The following is a 17,050-nucleotide window of genomic DNA, read 5'->3' as shown; positions in this document are numbered from 1 at the left end:
CTCACCGTATGGTCTTGTTTTCATATGCAGGCTAGGTGTATTTTGAGATCTTGTACTTAAAGTCGTCAGCATCCAACCAGCAAATCTTGGACTCAACAAAGTTTGTATATTTTGTTTTGTTTCAAGTTGGCATGTACTTGGTTTTTAGTAAAGTTATTTGGCAGTAGTTATTTATGTGTGACATTAAAATTTTAACTTTTGGCTGCAATAACTATAATATTATTATTCAATTAAATAGTTTTAATGTGATATGCTTAGTTTGTGGTATGTTTCAAAATATCAAAGTGCTGGGAATTGATTTGGGAGATGATTTGTGTAACGCCCCCTAACCCTATGCCGTCATCAGAACAGGGTTACGAGACATTACCAGTCAGTACAGTCCAATTTCGGTCATTAATTAAAATAAATATTTACACACATCCTAGTTTTAAGATGTCGTCCCTTTAATGGGCCCTCGCGGTCCAATATGAACAGTAAATTCAATTCGGGTCTAATTTAGAATCACTACGAATTTTTAGTAAATTTCAAAATTCATACTACATACCGTTGCCAATCATAATTTACTCATTTCATGAGTACATCTACAACCTAAATGACTCTCATAAAACATCCTAGGTACATGCCATTACCAATAATTAACACACTTTACCTTAATGAATTCGGGATCGAACTGGGATGCTGATTCAACGTTCTATCTTTACTAAACCTGCGCACGGAAACAAACCGTACGCTGAATATGGTATACTCAGTGGTATTTCCATAATCCGAACACTTAATAATATAACAATTAAACTTAAAATCACAATAACAATTATAAGTATTCATTTATTTGTTTTATAGATAAAATTTCAATTACTTACCATATAAATTCTATACAAGTCATATAGCAAACACAATAACATATTTGTTCAATTCTTTTCATTTACTTACCGTATAAATTCTATACAATATATTCACAATTCACTTGTTTTCACACTTTACTTCTTAACAATATACCATTTTAATTCATTCTAACATCAATCATCATCCATTTGAACTTCACTCATTTCATGAACCTTTTGGTTCATGTTTTCAATCTCATATCTCAATTTCAATTCTCAATTCAATTTCTCATTTCATTCCAATAGCTCAATCAATCAAATTCACTCGACTTATCTTTTCACTTATTTACCCCTATTAACAAGACTCGGACCTTGGCGGATACACGGATCCAACCAAACACACCAATATGGCACCCAGTGCCTCATCGATAGTTCAAGTAATATTTGACACCAGTGTCTCATCGGCCTAGCCAAGTAAAGTTGGTACCAGTACCTCATCGAATCTATCCGAAGAAATATAGTGACACCAGTGTCTCATCGACTCGAGGTCGAAGAATCCTGAACACTTCCAATCCTATGGTATGCCAACTATATCCGACTCACCCGATCATTGTTAGTAGGGTATTCAATTCACTTTCAATTTTTCAATCAATACACATTTTAATTAATCACATAAATTCATAATTCAATACAATTCAATTCACTTTTCAATAACAAATATCCAAATATCACAAATCTCATATTTAAAATTTTCAAACAATTTATATTTCAGTTCAATTCAAATAATCAATATATATATCTATATATATATATCGTAATTCAATCAATATAAATTCAATAAATTCATCACATACTATATCAATCCATTTCATTTGCAAGACACAATAATTCTTACTTCAAAACACTTAATATACATATTAAGAAATAAATTCAACAATTAAGTATTAGGTTCGGATTATAGAAATACAAACCGTAATTTTTCGAGCTAACTCCCGTTGACTTTGTCTTGGCCTTTCTTAGTCGAGATTTCTGGTACCACATTGACTACGAAATTAATACAATTCATAATCATTAATACATTACTAATTCATATCTTGAGTTATAGAATTCTAAATTAAGATCCGCTAATTTTTCCTGAAACTAGACTCACAAATCTTCTTACAATAAAATTTTCAGATTTTTTGGTTTAGCCATTAAGTACAGTTTATTCTTTAAATTCACCCCTATTCTGCTGTCTGACAGTTTCGTCCCTTCTTTACTAAAAATTAATTATCTCACAGTACAGAACTCGGATAACATTCTCGTTGATTTCTAATGAAAAAAGACTCATTAGGGATTCTAAACATATAACTTTAAGCCTATAATTATTTTTATTCAATTTTTGGTGATTTTCCAAAGTCAGAACAGGGGAACCCGAATTCATTCTGACCTTGTCTCACAAAATTCATTATATCTCATAATTTACAATTCAATTACTTATATCGTTTCTTCTATAAGAAACTAGACTCAATAATATTTAATTTCATATTTTATTCATCCTCTAATTCAATTTCTACAATTTTTGGTGATTTTTCAAACTTAGACTACTGCTTCTGTCCAAAATAGTCTTAGTACAAAATGTTGATTTACTTTAATTTCAATTTAATTCTAACTAAATTCACTTACTTTTCTATCTTAATTCATACTTTATTTCTATTCAAATTTCATCCATACTCTCATTTAAATATTAAATTTCCAGCATACTTTCCTAATTTCAAAATTTCATCAATTTAGTCCCTACAACATAAAACTTATAACTTACTTTACAATTTGATCCTATTATCAATTCTAGCTTGAAATTTACTCAATTAAACCCTTAATTCACTATTTTATTCAACATGAACTATACTTGAAAATCTATAAACTCTCAAAATATCAACTTAATTTCATCAAAGTCTTGTTCCAAAGCTTCTAAAACATCAAAATTTAAGAAGAAATGACTTAATTGACTTACCAAATTAAACTTTGAGCCTTGAAACCCGAATTTTCCTTTTCTTTTCTTTCTTTCTTTCTCCCTGTTTCTTCTCTGTTTCGTTTGCTTTCATTCTGTTTCTTATGTTTCTTTACTTCTTTATATAATATAATATATAATATAATATACTATAATATAATAATAATTTAATATATATATTTTAACACATAAAATCTCAGATTTTTATGTTTATGTCACCTCACTTAGGACAAATGGCATAATTGCCATTTTGGTCCTCTTCATTTTCTTTTAATCTACAATTCAACTTTCATCCTTTATTCAATTTAGTTATTTTCCTAATTACTCTTAATTAAACTAAATTTACTTAATTAAACTCTAATTAACCACTCAATTGACTTCGTAAATATTTTTAAAAATATTTACGAATCCATTTTTCAGAAACGGAGACCCGAAAATACACTTTTTCGGTAACGGTAAAATTCGGGTCGTTACAATTTGAATATGGATATATTGTGAAATCTAAATTTTACAGGGGTTTTTACATAAAATAAGTAAAAATGCTGTCGATATTTTAAAAAATATAATTTTACCACTACGCTACCATTTCAATAAAGTAAGTTAGAAAAATAGGTGGCTTTGGCAACTGGATGTAACATTTGATATTCAGATCCTTTAATTGGATCGGATATAAGATGTCACATTTAGTGGTATCAGAACTCTAAGTTTAGTCGATTCTCAAATTAGATCGAGTCAAGAATTAAGTCTAGAAGTACATGCCAAAATTAACTCGAGTCTGAGTTGGGATTTGGATGCTGATTATATATATATTGTTTTATAGCTAAATATGCATGTAGAAGCTAGAAATGATGCTGATCATGATGTAAATAGTTATGGTTCTTTGACTGAGAATAAAAGAAGAATTGGGTCAGAAACACCTGTTATGGACTCAACTAGTGCTCAACAACGTAGAAATGTGGACATAGACTCGATGGTCATAGTGATAAAAATTTGCTCCGTGTTATAGCAAAAGCTCTTCCATAAGTAGTTGGAGCTACTCCTTCAACTATTCCAGTGCCAATAACTTGACGAGCACTAATAAAGGAATTGTGGAAATATGGTGCCACAAAATTTATGGGTTGAAAGGAGATTGCTCCATCATCAATTGAAGTTTGGTTGGAATCAACAAATCAAGTACTCCGCAAGAATATGTCATATGTGTTGTCTCTCTCTTGAAAGAAGAGGCATATTTGTGGTGGTAGACAATTACCCGCCATGTATCAACGGATTAGATTGTTTGGGAATTTTTTTAGTCTGAATTTCAAAAGAAATACGTTAGCGAATTATATTTGGAAGATTGGAAATATTAGTTCTTAATGTTGAAACAGGGTGAGATGTTTGTGATGGATTATGTGCAAGAGTTTCTTTGACTCGGCAAATATGCCTCGGAACTTGCACCAATAGAAAAAGAGAGTTGTAAGCAATTCCTTCGGGGATTGTAAGATGAACTCAGAGTTCAGTTGGTTTCTCATAGAATTAAGGAGTTTGTTGACTTGACTGAACGATCTAAAATGGTGGAACAAGCCTTGGGTCTTGATAGGAAAATTTAATTTTCTAGAGCTATTGGGAAATGAGTGGGGACTTTTAGTTTGTATCAAACATCTAAGTGAGCCAAAGAAACTCTTGAGTCTGAGAGAACGACCTCAAGATTTTCTAGAGCTAATAGAGCTCGAGATCATCAACCATCAGTTTCAGTGGGTAACATGAGATGTCCTATAAGAGATTATGATATTCCAACCTATGTTCATTGTGGGAAAAAAATCAAAGTGAATGCTGGAAGTTGACAAAAACTTATTTTCGTTGTGGATCTTTGGAACATTTTGCTTGGGATTGTCTGAAGAACAGTTATCGCTCAAAGGTCCACTCCTTTTTTTAAGGGTTGAGGAAATGAATGCTCTTTTTGATAATCATACTTGGGATTTAGCTCATTTACAACCTAGTAAATCTGCAGTTGGTTTCCAATAGGTTTGTAATGTGAAAGTTGGACCGGATGGCAAGGTGAATTATTTAACGGCAATTCTAGTTGCTAAAGGATTTACATAGGTCCCTGGTCTTGATTATGGAGAAACTTTCTCTCTAGTTGCCAAGATTACCTCGGTTTGACTCTTTATCTCTTTTGTCACAATGAACTACTAGACCATTCATCAATCTAATATTAAAAATGCTTCTCTTCATGGTGATTTGACTAAAGAAATTTATATGGTGAATTAGTATGTCGACTATAAAAATCTCTTTATGGTATAAAGTTGTAACACCTCAAACTTGGTCGGATCCGAAGTGTAATAGTGGTCATTAAGACGAGTCGAACGACCAAATATACAATCCAATTACACAAACTTGAGACAAGAACATAAACATATTAATTCAAAACATATACAATTATTAATTACAAGTATTAACAAAACATCATGAATGAAAACTAAATTTGAACGAGCCTTAAAACAAAGTTCGAGGGTCGAATTAATCAAATAAACACCCAAATACTAATACATGGGTCGTGGGTACTAATACTTGCCATACAAATATGATATAGTTGTAAAGGTCTAGTGCTCTAAGTGTAGTTTATTCATCATTTTTACTTGTAATTTTTCGAATAGACTGGTTTAATAAAATTTCATTATTCACATTAATGTCATTTGTATTTATCCTTAACAATTTTTGCACGTAAAGTAAAATGTAATCAAATATTTGCTTAATGATTACCTAATGCTTAACTAATACTAAATTACATTATGTGGTCGGATCGTATTACGAGAAGACAACTTATATTAATAGGTAACCTAAAAGGTTCATAGTTTGATGAATCAAAATTGAACAAATTGGTTAGGACTATTATACCGTCTATCAAGTCCAATATGGGGGATATCTTATCTTGGATATCAGAGCGGTTGACTCCCAAAAGATAAAGACATATGTGTGATTGTTTGGATTGATATTATATCAGACAAGACCTAAGTTGAATTAATCTTAGATCCGTTTACGGATTAATTCACTTGTGATGTTCATAGTATATCTTATCTTAATCTTGAGTAAATGGCTGACTAAGTGTGTATACCTTAATGTATTAAAACCTTAAGTTCAAATAACTAAAGAGATGGAAGTTGGCACATTGTGTATATGACTTTTGCATGATACAACTTCATTTACAATAGTGAAAATTATAGCCTGATTAAGGGTAAATGATGTCCTCTTATTAGTACTACATGATAGATGGAAAAGTAACGCGTTCACGAGTTATTTGTCTGGGCTGAATGATTTAATTACTATTTGTTAGTAATTGAATTTTTCATGAAAATTTAATGGTTACCATGAGATAAAATAGGATCATATTGAGTGAACGAATTTAACCCAAAGAGATAAATGATATCTTGTAAGGGTAACACACTTATAAGGGAGAGTTCAATCATGGTACTTTAGTGGAATGACTTTATGATTAAATAATGATGTAATTAATAGACGAAGAGTCAAAACTTGATTACACATTATTTTAGGTATAGTAAGGTTGTAGAGTTATGCAAATGGGACCAACCTCTTTAAATTGATTTGTCAAGCTTTTCTCCATTTATCTTTTCTTTTAGAAAAGTTTTAAAAATATCAATTCACCTCCTTTTAATATTTGTGGTCCTAAAACTTATAAATAAGAAACTTTAAAATTATCATTAAAATTTTTCACTTAAATGAGATGTATCTATGACATTTAAGACTTGGACACATTAACCAAGAAAAATCATTAGGCTTGTAAAAGGTGGAACTTTAAAATTGCTTAAAGAGGTGAATATTACATAATATGCATCTTGTTTGGATGGTAAAATGACTAAGAGGCCATTTAATGCCAACGGTGCAAGGGCTAAGCAATTACTAGAACTTGTGCACATTGATGTATATGGCCGCATGAACATTAGTACATGAGGAAGTTAGGAATACTACAAAACTTTCATAGATGATTATTCCAGATATGGATATGTTTATAAATACATCGTAGGAGTGAAGCATTTGATAAATTTTAAAAGTATCATGCGAAGGTGGAGAAACAATTAAGTTTATTCATTAAGGCACTCTAAATCAGACCAATATGGAAATATTTATCTAACGAGCTCTTAAGATACCTAATTGAGAATGAGATTCTTTCCATGTTATCAACACCACGTACTTTGCAATAATGATGTAGTTGAGAGAAAAAAAACATAACTTTGTCATGGTTCATTCAGTGCTAAGTTATTTACAACTCCCAACATCATTTATGCACTGCAAATGTTGCATGGCAAAAAGCTCAACCTAAATCACTTTAAGATATAGGGATGCCTAACACATGCATTGGATAAGGATGCTAAGAAGTTGGACTCACAAATGATATTGTGCATGTTTTTAAGATCTCTGAAAAGAACAAAGAATGGATTGTTTTATAACCCAAGAACCAAATGGTCCAAGTGTCAACCGTTGCGACCTTTCTAGAGGAAAGTTACATGGACGACTTTAAAAGTTGAGGAACTTTCAGGAAATAAAGAGAACCCTAAAGTTTTGATACTAGTTTGTATTTTGAATAACCTACAAATAATCAATGACACAAAGAACCTCAACATAGTGGGAGAATCTCTGGGAGACCGAATTTCATGTATAATGGCAATGTTTATAACATGAAATTTCACAAACAAGAAGGTGATGATCCGAACTCGTGCTTATATATATTTCTCATATTTTAAACTAGTTTTTAATGTCATATGTGTTACTTATGCTTTTACGTTCTTATTTTTAATTTACTTTTACAATAAAATATATATAGTTTTACTAACGCTTAATACACATTTTAGTCCCTCAAATATATTCCTTTTTTTTCACTTTGTCCCTTAAAGATTTTTTTTGTTTCACTTCAATCCTTAATGTGATTAGACGTTCCCAGTTTAGCCATTTGGACGTTAAAAAAAATCAGTTGGGAGATCCAACCAATCATAAACTGTCATGTGGCATACAATGACATTGTCATCCAAGAAAACCTAAAAAATCAATAAAAATATAAAAATTATTACAAAAATTTTAAGAAAAAATATATAATTGTTTAAAAATTAAAAATATGTTAGAAATTTTTAAAAATTGTTAAAGACAATAAAATTTATTAAAACTATAAAAAATTATAAAAAATAGATATTGTAAAATATTGTAAAAATTATAAAAATTATTAGAAATTGTAAAAGATTGTAAAAATTATTAAAATAGTAAAACTATTTAAATTTTTTATTTAAGTAACTAAACTGTTTAATTATTTAGTCTCCAACCTGATCCAACTAATTTTTTCTAATTTCACCTACTCAAAAAAAAAAAAATACAACCCTAATAGAACAAGTGGAGTTAAAACTATTAAATTCGAATTTTTTGACCATCTCTCATTTTGAGCGTAGCTCACCCTACATATTAAGATCCCAAATTATAATTGCTGAATTGACGCTTAGTAAATGAGCAGGCTTTTGTTGATATTTGAAAGATGAGGCAGCCTCCTGGGCTTTATGCATGCTGGGCTCAGATTTGATATGTGTACAGTGTATATATATATACACACGAATAGTGAAGATTTATAATTCTATAAATAAAATTAAAAATGTGCTTTAATGTATTTAAATTCTCGTGTTTTCTTGTATGTGTGATTTTATATATTTATTTTAATTCATTAAATAATATTTTTACCTGATAAAGATTGGTCTAATTTATAATAAAAAGTAAATTAATGAATTAAAAATGATTAAGAGAATAAAATAATATTTGAAAACTAATGAAAATAGAAAAATGTGAAAAACAATCTATAGTAAAATAATATGCAATTAAATATTTTTCACTCAAATATAGGTAAAAATTTCATTTACAAAGAATCATTATTTTAATACTCTAACATATTAAATAGTATCGAAATCATTACTATTTCGGTGAGCGAAACAAACCTATTAAATGATATTAAATATATTTTTAGTAATTCTTTTGATGCTATTTGAATGAAAATCTATTTATATTTATAGCACAAAATATAAGTTTTAATTAGTATATAATTGTAACACTAATTAATTTAAAATAATAAATGTAATTTAATATGGATTCAAAGTCTAATAGAATAATAATTATTTAACGTAAAACTTATCTATTAGTTTTATATTCAAGATTGTGATTGTAGCATTATTAATAAAATAATTATAACTAATTTTATTTTATGTAATATTATTGATTTTATAAATTTAAAAAATATATGAGAAACATAGCTAGTACAAAATATTAATTCTTAATTTATTGATTTTTTATCTTAATTTTTAAATAGATTCAAGTCATGTTATTAAATCGCATAAGTAGACGCAATTACTTTTTATATAAAATTAATTTTAATTCAATTATAAAATATATTTATTTTATTTTAAGTTTTAACATGTAAAATAAAAAATAAACAAATTTACACATTATAAGTACTATTAGATTAAGATAATATAAATTAAGAAATAAAGAACTCTTTTATAATGTATAATATCAATATATTTATAATATAAATAAATTTATAATTTTTTCCAATATAATGATATTATAAATTATATTTCCAATATAAATAAATTTATCATATAAATTAAGAAATATATTTATATTTCTGGGGCTACTTAATTGAATTTACATAACATTCTATTTATAAATTAAGTGATAACTAATAAATAAAATCTCTTTTTTTTTTTCTATTTTATGCCTAGAAATTCAATTAAAACTCAATTTTACATCAATATTTTCTTTTAATTAAGTTGTAGTTAAAACAATAAAGTTTTATGTAGTCTTTTTAACTAATAATTACAAATAAATTATCATACTCTAAATTAAATTGTAATTATTTTTAGATGTCAATTTAGTAATATGATGGAAAGAAAAGATATTGTTGTCGATTCAAATTTTTTCAAACTCATATATTTATATATATTATAAATAAATTGTAGATGTTAATGTTAAATAAATATCAAATATTGTAAATAATTAATAAAATATGTATTTAACTGATGTTGTTGTTAATATAAATTTTAAATATTAAATGTTCTAAGTTTCCATCATTCAAAAGATATATTAAATTGGTTTTATACTAATTTTTAGGTTTTATTGGTTAAATTCATTTTCTATCCATTTAATTGATATAGATTGTTTTTGTAAGTGTTGAATTAATGGTCTAGTTATTGTGAGTTGCAATTGAAGATAGAAATGAAATTGAAAAGTAAAACAATGAGTACAATTTTTTTTTTCAAGTTTGCGAGGTATTGTTTAACAAGTAATCAATTATAATTTAATACTAATCTCGTATTTGTTGAAGCCTAACTCCCTTACGACTATAATGAAGTAACCCTCCCTTTAAAATTTTTCGCAACAAAAATAGGATAGAGACGAGTAATATGCACTCATAAAAGTTCCTTACATGAATTGGAATGTGCTTTCTTAATCTCTGTTTCAAAGTTGAAACACGTCTTTTTAAAAGAGGTAATGTAGTATTTTGTAAATGAGCAAGTGTGATAAAAATGAATTTCTAAAATTTCTCCTTAATTAAATAACTTATCATAGAATAAAATAACGCTGAAATATTTATTCATAACAATCTTGATCACATATCTCCATAAAAAAAATTAAATCACGTTGGAACTCTTCAAAATACCCTTAATTAATTAAAATATCTTCACCACTAGTAACCTTGAAAACTTTTGCACATCCTTTAAAAAGATGAAAAAAAAAAATCAAAATAATTATGTCAGAATATGCCAACAAAATAGGTAAGTTACACTATGTCTAGTTGCAAAATGAGTTACAAAACAACACTAAAATTCTCCCTCTTTAACATTTTTGGCCAAGACTGTTGCAACAAATTTTCTCAAGGAAAGCATAAAAATAAAAAAATCTTAAACTTTAACTCCTCCTAAGAAACACCAGCTATGAACATTATCATCATAGCAACATTAGTCATAGCATTAGTAATAGTAAACCATCAAAGTAGCATAATCCACCATCCATCATAAACCTTCAGCAAATAACTGGAAAAAGAAAATTATGTATCCATTAGCCAACAAACTGGTGGTAACATTGGCTCCCTTTCAAGTTCCATTTATTCTCCCCTTTTTTTGGACAAAAATACAAAGGACATTAAGGCTTAATGGCTTGAATATCTACTCAATATCTAGCCGTTCTTCTATGCTTCTCGAGAAGCTTAATATGCTTTTCAAGAAAAACAATCTCACCATCCAATTGTTCAAGAAAAGACATCTTGTTGTTTCTCTGGTTGCAACTCTATTTTCTTCAACACTTGTTATTGCCTATATCTCATGGTACTTGTAGATTGAGTTGCAACTGGAGAAACAACTAAATCTTTTTTATTGAGATTATTTAAGATTTTGTTGTGTTTGATACTAATATCCCTCAGAATTCCATAATAATGACACATAAGATTACCTTTAGGTCTCTAAATCTTCTCACTAATGTGGCTTGACACTCCTTCCTTAGAACTCTCTGGCTCCTCTAAGTAATCTTTTGCTTTAACAAATTTAGTAGGAGTAATAGTTTTCTTATCAATATCACTATAGCCAAGGCTTTCATGTCCTAATTCACATCTACAAACACCAAGGATCTTGTCTAATTTCTCGCTTCTCAATCCTATCTTTTTCATGTTTTTCAAGATAGATTGGGATGCTGCAAGCTCCTTTAAAGCATCACTAAGGTTGGCTCTTTTTCTACTAAGAAGAAGTCTTTCTTTTCTATATTCTTCAAATCAAAAGGTTGTGATTTTCCTATTTAAGAATAGAATTTTCACTAGTTAATTTTTCATTAACTTTTCATAACAAACTTTATTTGTATAGCATGGTCTTGAATGTGTCCATATAAAGTCTTTTGTTGATTTAGCATCACTATCACTGTCACTATTTGAGTTAGTTGCAACACTTCTAGTTTTAACAACAAGAGCAACATGATTGTTATTATCTTCTTAAACAAAAGATCCAATTAGCTCGAGTATTCTCAGAGTGTTGATGTTTTGGTCTCCTCAATGGCAAACACTTTAATGGAGAATCTTTCTGGAAGGAATCTTAGGACTCTATGAAGTAGTTCTGTATTGGAATACTTCTCGCCAATAACAAAAGCTTGGTTAGAAATGACACACAATTTAGCATAAAATCTGAAAGAGTTTCTTCTTCTAACATACTCAAAATTTCAAAACCTAGTCATTAACATTTGGAGCTTGGACTGCTTCACATAATTAGTGCCTTTACGTGTTATTTTGAGAATGGTCCAAGTTTCATAAGCAAAAATACCTTTGGAGATGCGAATGAATTCTTGAGAATCTAAACCGTTAAAGATAGGGTTCAAGGCCTTTGAGCTGTAACTAGTAGTTTTGTCTTCATTTGTTGACTAGGTGTTTCAAGTTTGATGGTTTGAACTCCATTAGATTATCTAGTAGGTTTCTCTGAATGAGACAAAATGACTTTCCAAGCCTTCTCATCAATTGACTTTATAAAGGCTCTCATATGTGCCTTTCGATAGGCTTAATTCGACCCATTTTAGCGTAGGTGGTCTATAGAGATTGAGCCTCCTTCCATGATTTAGCAATTCTACAATGGGATCCTACCAAGTACATTAGTGTTTAACTCTAATGCCAATTGTAAGTGTTCAATTGTTGGTCCAATTGTTATGTGAGTTGCAATTGAATATACAACTGAAATTGAAAAGTAAAATAATGAACACAAGAATTGGTTACCTCGTTTGAAACTCTTTCATATGTTTGTAAGGTTTTGTCCAGCGAGTAAATAATTATAATTTAAGAGTACAAGAGATGATTTAATCTAACCTTATTCACACTCTTTGGAACCTCGCTTGCATACAACTATAATGAAAGTCACTCTCGCACTAAGATTTTTCTTGATGAAAGCTTAGATAATATTGATAAAATAGTATGTGCACAAGTAATTTGTATTCATAAAAGTTTCTCGCATAAACTCGAATGTACTCTCTTAGTCTTTGTCTCAAAGTTGAAACACAAATTTAAAGATTTCTTTAAACAAATATTGTAGTTCTTTGCAAAAGAACAAGTGTGATCATAATGAATCTCTAAAATTTCTTCCCAATTAAATCACTTACCATAAAATAAACTAAAACTGAAATGTTTATCCACAAAAGTCTTGATTACATATCTTCATAAAAAAGTAAATCCTGATAGAACTCTTCAAAACAATCTTGCTTGACTAAATATTTCAACAATAATAGTGAAATTTGTTGCCCAATATCTCATAAAAAAATTGCACAAAATAGTCAAAATAATGGAGCAAAATGTACCAACAAAATAGACAAATTGCATTGCGTCCAGTTACAACTGATGGTGCAACGTTAAAAACAGATAAGTTATGCAACCAATTAGAATATCTATTCTCAAACCATTAATTTCATTTCTAAAATCTAAAAATAGACTCATTTATTTAGTCAAAAAAAAAAAAAAAAAGAGCTAATAAGTAGTAGAGCATAATAAAGGAAAGGACAATGGCCTAAAAATACGTTGATTGCGGTAACTTTTCTGGCATCATCCGTGAACAGAAAGTTGCATATCAGTGTTTTCTTTTTGACAAAATTGAATCAATATTGCTTTTGATCACTACATGAAACTCTCATAAACATTGTTCCTTTTACTTATATATATTAGACTAGATGTTTTCTATGTCTTCAAGTAGAAACCACAACATATGGCTAACAATTCAAAGTTGTGGGGCTGATGAACATGCCTTATATATATTATTTCAACTTATGTGTAAGTGTTGCATATTGATATATGTTTAATATCTATAAAAATAGACCCTTTATACTATGAGTCAGATTGTATTTTGATTTTTATATTTAAAAAATTAATAAGTTAAACCCTATACGTTAGATTAAAAAGTAAATCTTTCTATTAAAAATCTCATCTATTTCTACTATTAAAAACTGGTTCTTATACATCAATATGAGGTACATATGGTACACCACGTGCAACTGTCTGGTTGTTCCATCTGTTGCGCTAATTTTTAACAGTAAAAATAGATAAAAATTTTAACAGAACTCTTTGATTTAACATACAAAACTAATTTGTCCATTTTATACTAATTTTTGAATAATATGAACAAAATACAATCTAATTCTTAATATAGGAACTTTAAATATCATATTTTTGTCAATATATGACAATATATTGAATAAAAATGTGAAATATAAAATATTTTTAAGAAGTAAAAAAAGTCAAGAGAAGCCCTGTGTGAAATAGTACGGCGCTTATAAATCTTTGCAACAGTGAGTAATGGCTATTTACTATTAAGCTATAAAATTAAGGACCTCAAATTGTAGAATATATCGTCGGCAAATGTATAATAGCCACTAGCAATAGCGTCAAAAGGATTTGCAACAAAGCTTTGTACCTCTAGAGGAGACATTACAATAGTGGGCAGGTAGGCGAGAGAGTGCTTTAATTGGTTGTTGGTGCAGTGCGGCCCTATTTTGCACTTACAAGTTTTATCAAGGAAGAGTCAATTCAATGATGAGCTTGACTGAAGTCTAGGCTCATGACAGTTGTAATCTTCAATATCATATAGTATTGTGTTCAATAAAAATAATCTAATTCGGCTATAGTTCAAATTCAAACTAGAGATAATTGAATTTAAAGTCTAGCATGAAAATTGATTTAATTTGATAAACAAACCTAATCAAAATAAATTCAAATAATTAACTCGGTAGCTGAGCTTTAATTATACCCTAGGTGGGATGGTGATAAGGCATTTCCAGTTCATAACTTGAAGCTCAAACCTTTGAAGAAATTGGATTCATCAAGTTCCAATCCTCAAAATAGTTTTAAAATCAGATTGATTTCTTGGAAAATGGTTTCTTTCATTGGCAGTTGAATTCTGGGAACATACAGGAAAAGTACAGAATTTTTTTCAAAAAATGAACCACCCCACATGGTAGCAGGTGGACAACATGTTGCTTCAACTCTCCTAATTTTTCAAGTATAGGTATCCCTATACATGTAATCTTTCAAAAACACTTCAAATGCTTCAAATAATTTAATAAAAAAACTATCCACCTTACACTATGTTTAACACACAATCTTTCAAATGCACAAAGAAGTTAAATAAATAAATGAATATTATACCCTGCTGCAAACATAGTGATTACCCAGGTTGAGTAATAGATTAAGTGCATGGATAAGGGCATCATATATATATATATATATATTTGATTCTTGAAGAAAACAAAGAGAAGAGACAAAAGTAAACTCAAAAATAAATTAAACAATCCAAGAGCATCAAACTCCAAAATCCCCCAAAAAAGGCATCTTTCTAGCTGATTTCATGGTGTTAATCATAAATAGACATAGGTAAAAGTACAGAACAAGAAGCAGTGAAGACGAACAGAAAGAAGAGATTGGAACTTTGAAACCCAGAACACAGAATATGTAAATATGTATAAATTTTAAGCCTGATGTGACAATTGATACAAATAAAGACAAGGGTATAATAAATATATCTCAAAAGAACAAACCAAAATTAACAAAGATAAAAAAACGCTCTCAGTTTACAGCATCACACCTGTGTCTAATCTCTCCTCTTCTCCCAGTTTTGATCCCATAAACACTTAGCTTCTGCATAGCTTTAGCGAAATCTTGAAAGAACTTGTTTTGATCACTTGCATACAATTCCACAAATGGTTTTGTTCTGGGATCACCATACAATCCATGATCTGATTCCAAAAGCCCCAAACCCTTTGGTAGATTTTGATAATACAAGTTATCAAACTTGTTGGGGGTCATAATATCATTAAAAACTGATAATGTTGGGTTATTTGGATAACCTGAACAAGCTTGTTTCAATGCTTGAGCAAATCTAGGATTATAATGGGTATCATTGCTTATATTTGAGCTAAACTCTTTGCAATGAGAAAACCCAATTGTATGCGCTCCACTTAAAGCCACCATTTCTTGAACAGTGAACCCACTTGAAGAGAAAAGATTTATAAGTTGTGACATACTCATGGTGGGTTTAGGTAACTTCCCTTCTAGTGAAGAAGCTGATGAAACTCGTGAATCTTTGCGACCCAGATAAACATTATAGTACGGTCCACCAAGCATGGTGACTAAGTCACGAGTAGCGACGGCGAGGATGTCGGAGCAAGAGACGGTGTTGGGACAGGCGAGTTCAAGGGCTGTTTTGGCTCGAACAATGAGGTCAAATGGATCTCCAGGGAGAGATAAGTTGATGTCGGCATCACGTTCAGCTTTGTTGAATGCGGTGGAAGATATGAGGATGGAACCATCGCAACCGTTGGGAAGACAGTCGTGGAAAAATAGACGGAGTGTACCGGCGGCGGTTGTGGGGCTGGTGATTTGCTTGTTGGTTATGGTGTCTTGCATGATTTTGGTGAAACTGGGACAGGTTTTGGAGTAGTAATCTAAGCTTAACCTTGATTCACAAAGCAATGCCGTGGAGAAGAGTAAGAGGAGGACAATAACCACGGCGGACGGCGGTGTTTGTGGCGGAGATGAAGGTGCCATTTTCAGCTGAATTAAGCTGAGGTTTGAAAGAAAAAGAGTAAAGGAAGAGAGAGATGGGAAAGGCTACTTTTAAGCTGTGAGCTGGGTGAGACTGGGCACCGGATTTTTCTTTTCTTTTTTTTTTTTCCTTTATTGTTATTTAGTGAGAAAGTGATACAATGCGGTAGAAATCACGGGATGTATGATGTGGACGCGTAGCATGCGGAAAAGGATACCGTTTGTCTTTTATGCCCACCATATGATGAAATCTCAGCCCTTGATAAGTATGTGATGCTACGATATTTGCGGTTTGAATGTGGAAAGGTTGGGGAAATTAAATATTTTTTTCTCATAGGTTTTCTTGGGATAAAACAATATTTAGTAATTGAATTTGTTAACATTTTTCAATTAGGTCCATACAACTTTTTTTTCAAATTAATCCTGTAATTTAACAACTTATCTCAATTTTGATCTCTCTAATGATGTGGCACTTTAAAGTTATATCACGTTATTATATCATTTTTTTATAAAAGTTATAATTTTTAGATGATAATGTGACAAAATATTAAACTGTCACATTATCTAATTAACTAAAACGGAAAAAGTTGTTAATTTTAAGGCTAATATGAGCTAAAAAAGGTTAAAGAACTAAGTTGAGAAAAATTACCAAATTTAGGA

At 29.8% G+C, this 17,050-nt stretch overlaps 1 protein-coding gene and 1 long non-coding RNA gene across 3 annotated transcripts; both read right to left on the bottom strand.

Annotated features, from left to right (window-relative positions):
- Window positions 1-494: 494 nt before the first annotated feature.
- LOC128295106 (uncharacterized) lies at window positions 495-2,859 on the bottom strand. Of its 2 annotated transcripts, none has more exons than XR_008285421.1 (3): window positions 2,815-2,859; window positions 1,793-1,850; window positions 495-706 (listed from the first exon to the last, which is right to left on the bottom strand). It is a non-coding gene; the product is annotated as an uncharacterized LOC128295106 (long non-coding RNA). The 2 variants fall into 2 exon arrangements; XR_008285420.1 differs by having other exon boundaries at window positions 1,793-1,865; window positions 2,815-2,855.
- A 12,415-nt stretch (window positions 2,860-15,274) lies between these two features.
- Window positions 15,275-16,525, bottom strand: LOC108458512 (peroxidase 31). Its single transcript, XM_017757939.2, has one exon. It carries the CDS (start codon window positions 16,391-16,393, stop codon window positions 15,413-15,415), a length of 981 nt encoding a protein of 326 aa, XP_017613428.1. The 5' UTR covers window positions 16,394-16,525; the 3' UTR covers window positions 15,275-15,412.
- Window positions 16,526-17,050: the final 525 nt, after the last annotated feature.

The sequence above is a fragment of the Gossypium arboreum genome, chromosome 7 (genome assembly GCF_025698485.1).
Source record: "Gossypium arboreum isolate Shixiya-1 chromosome 7, ASM2569848v2, whole genome shotgun sequence".
In the NCBI taxonomy this organism is placed as follows: domain Eukaryota; kingdom Viridiplantae; phylum Streptophyta; class Magnoliopsida; order Malvales; family Malvaceae; genus Gossypium; species Gossypium arboreum.
The sequence above is the reverse complement of the archived record's forward strand: the minus strand, read 5'-3'. Positions and strand labels throughout refer to the sequence as shown.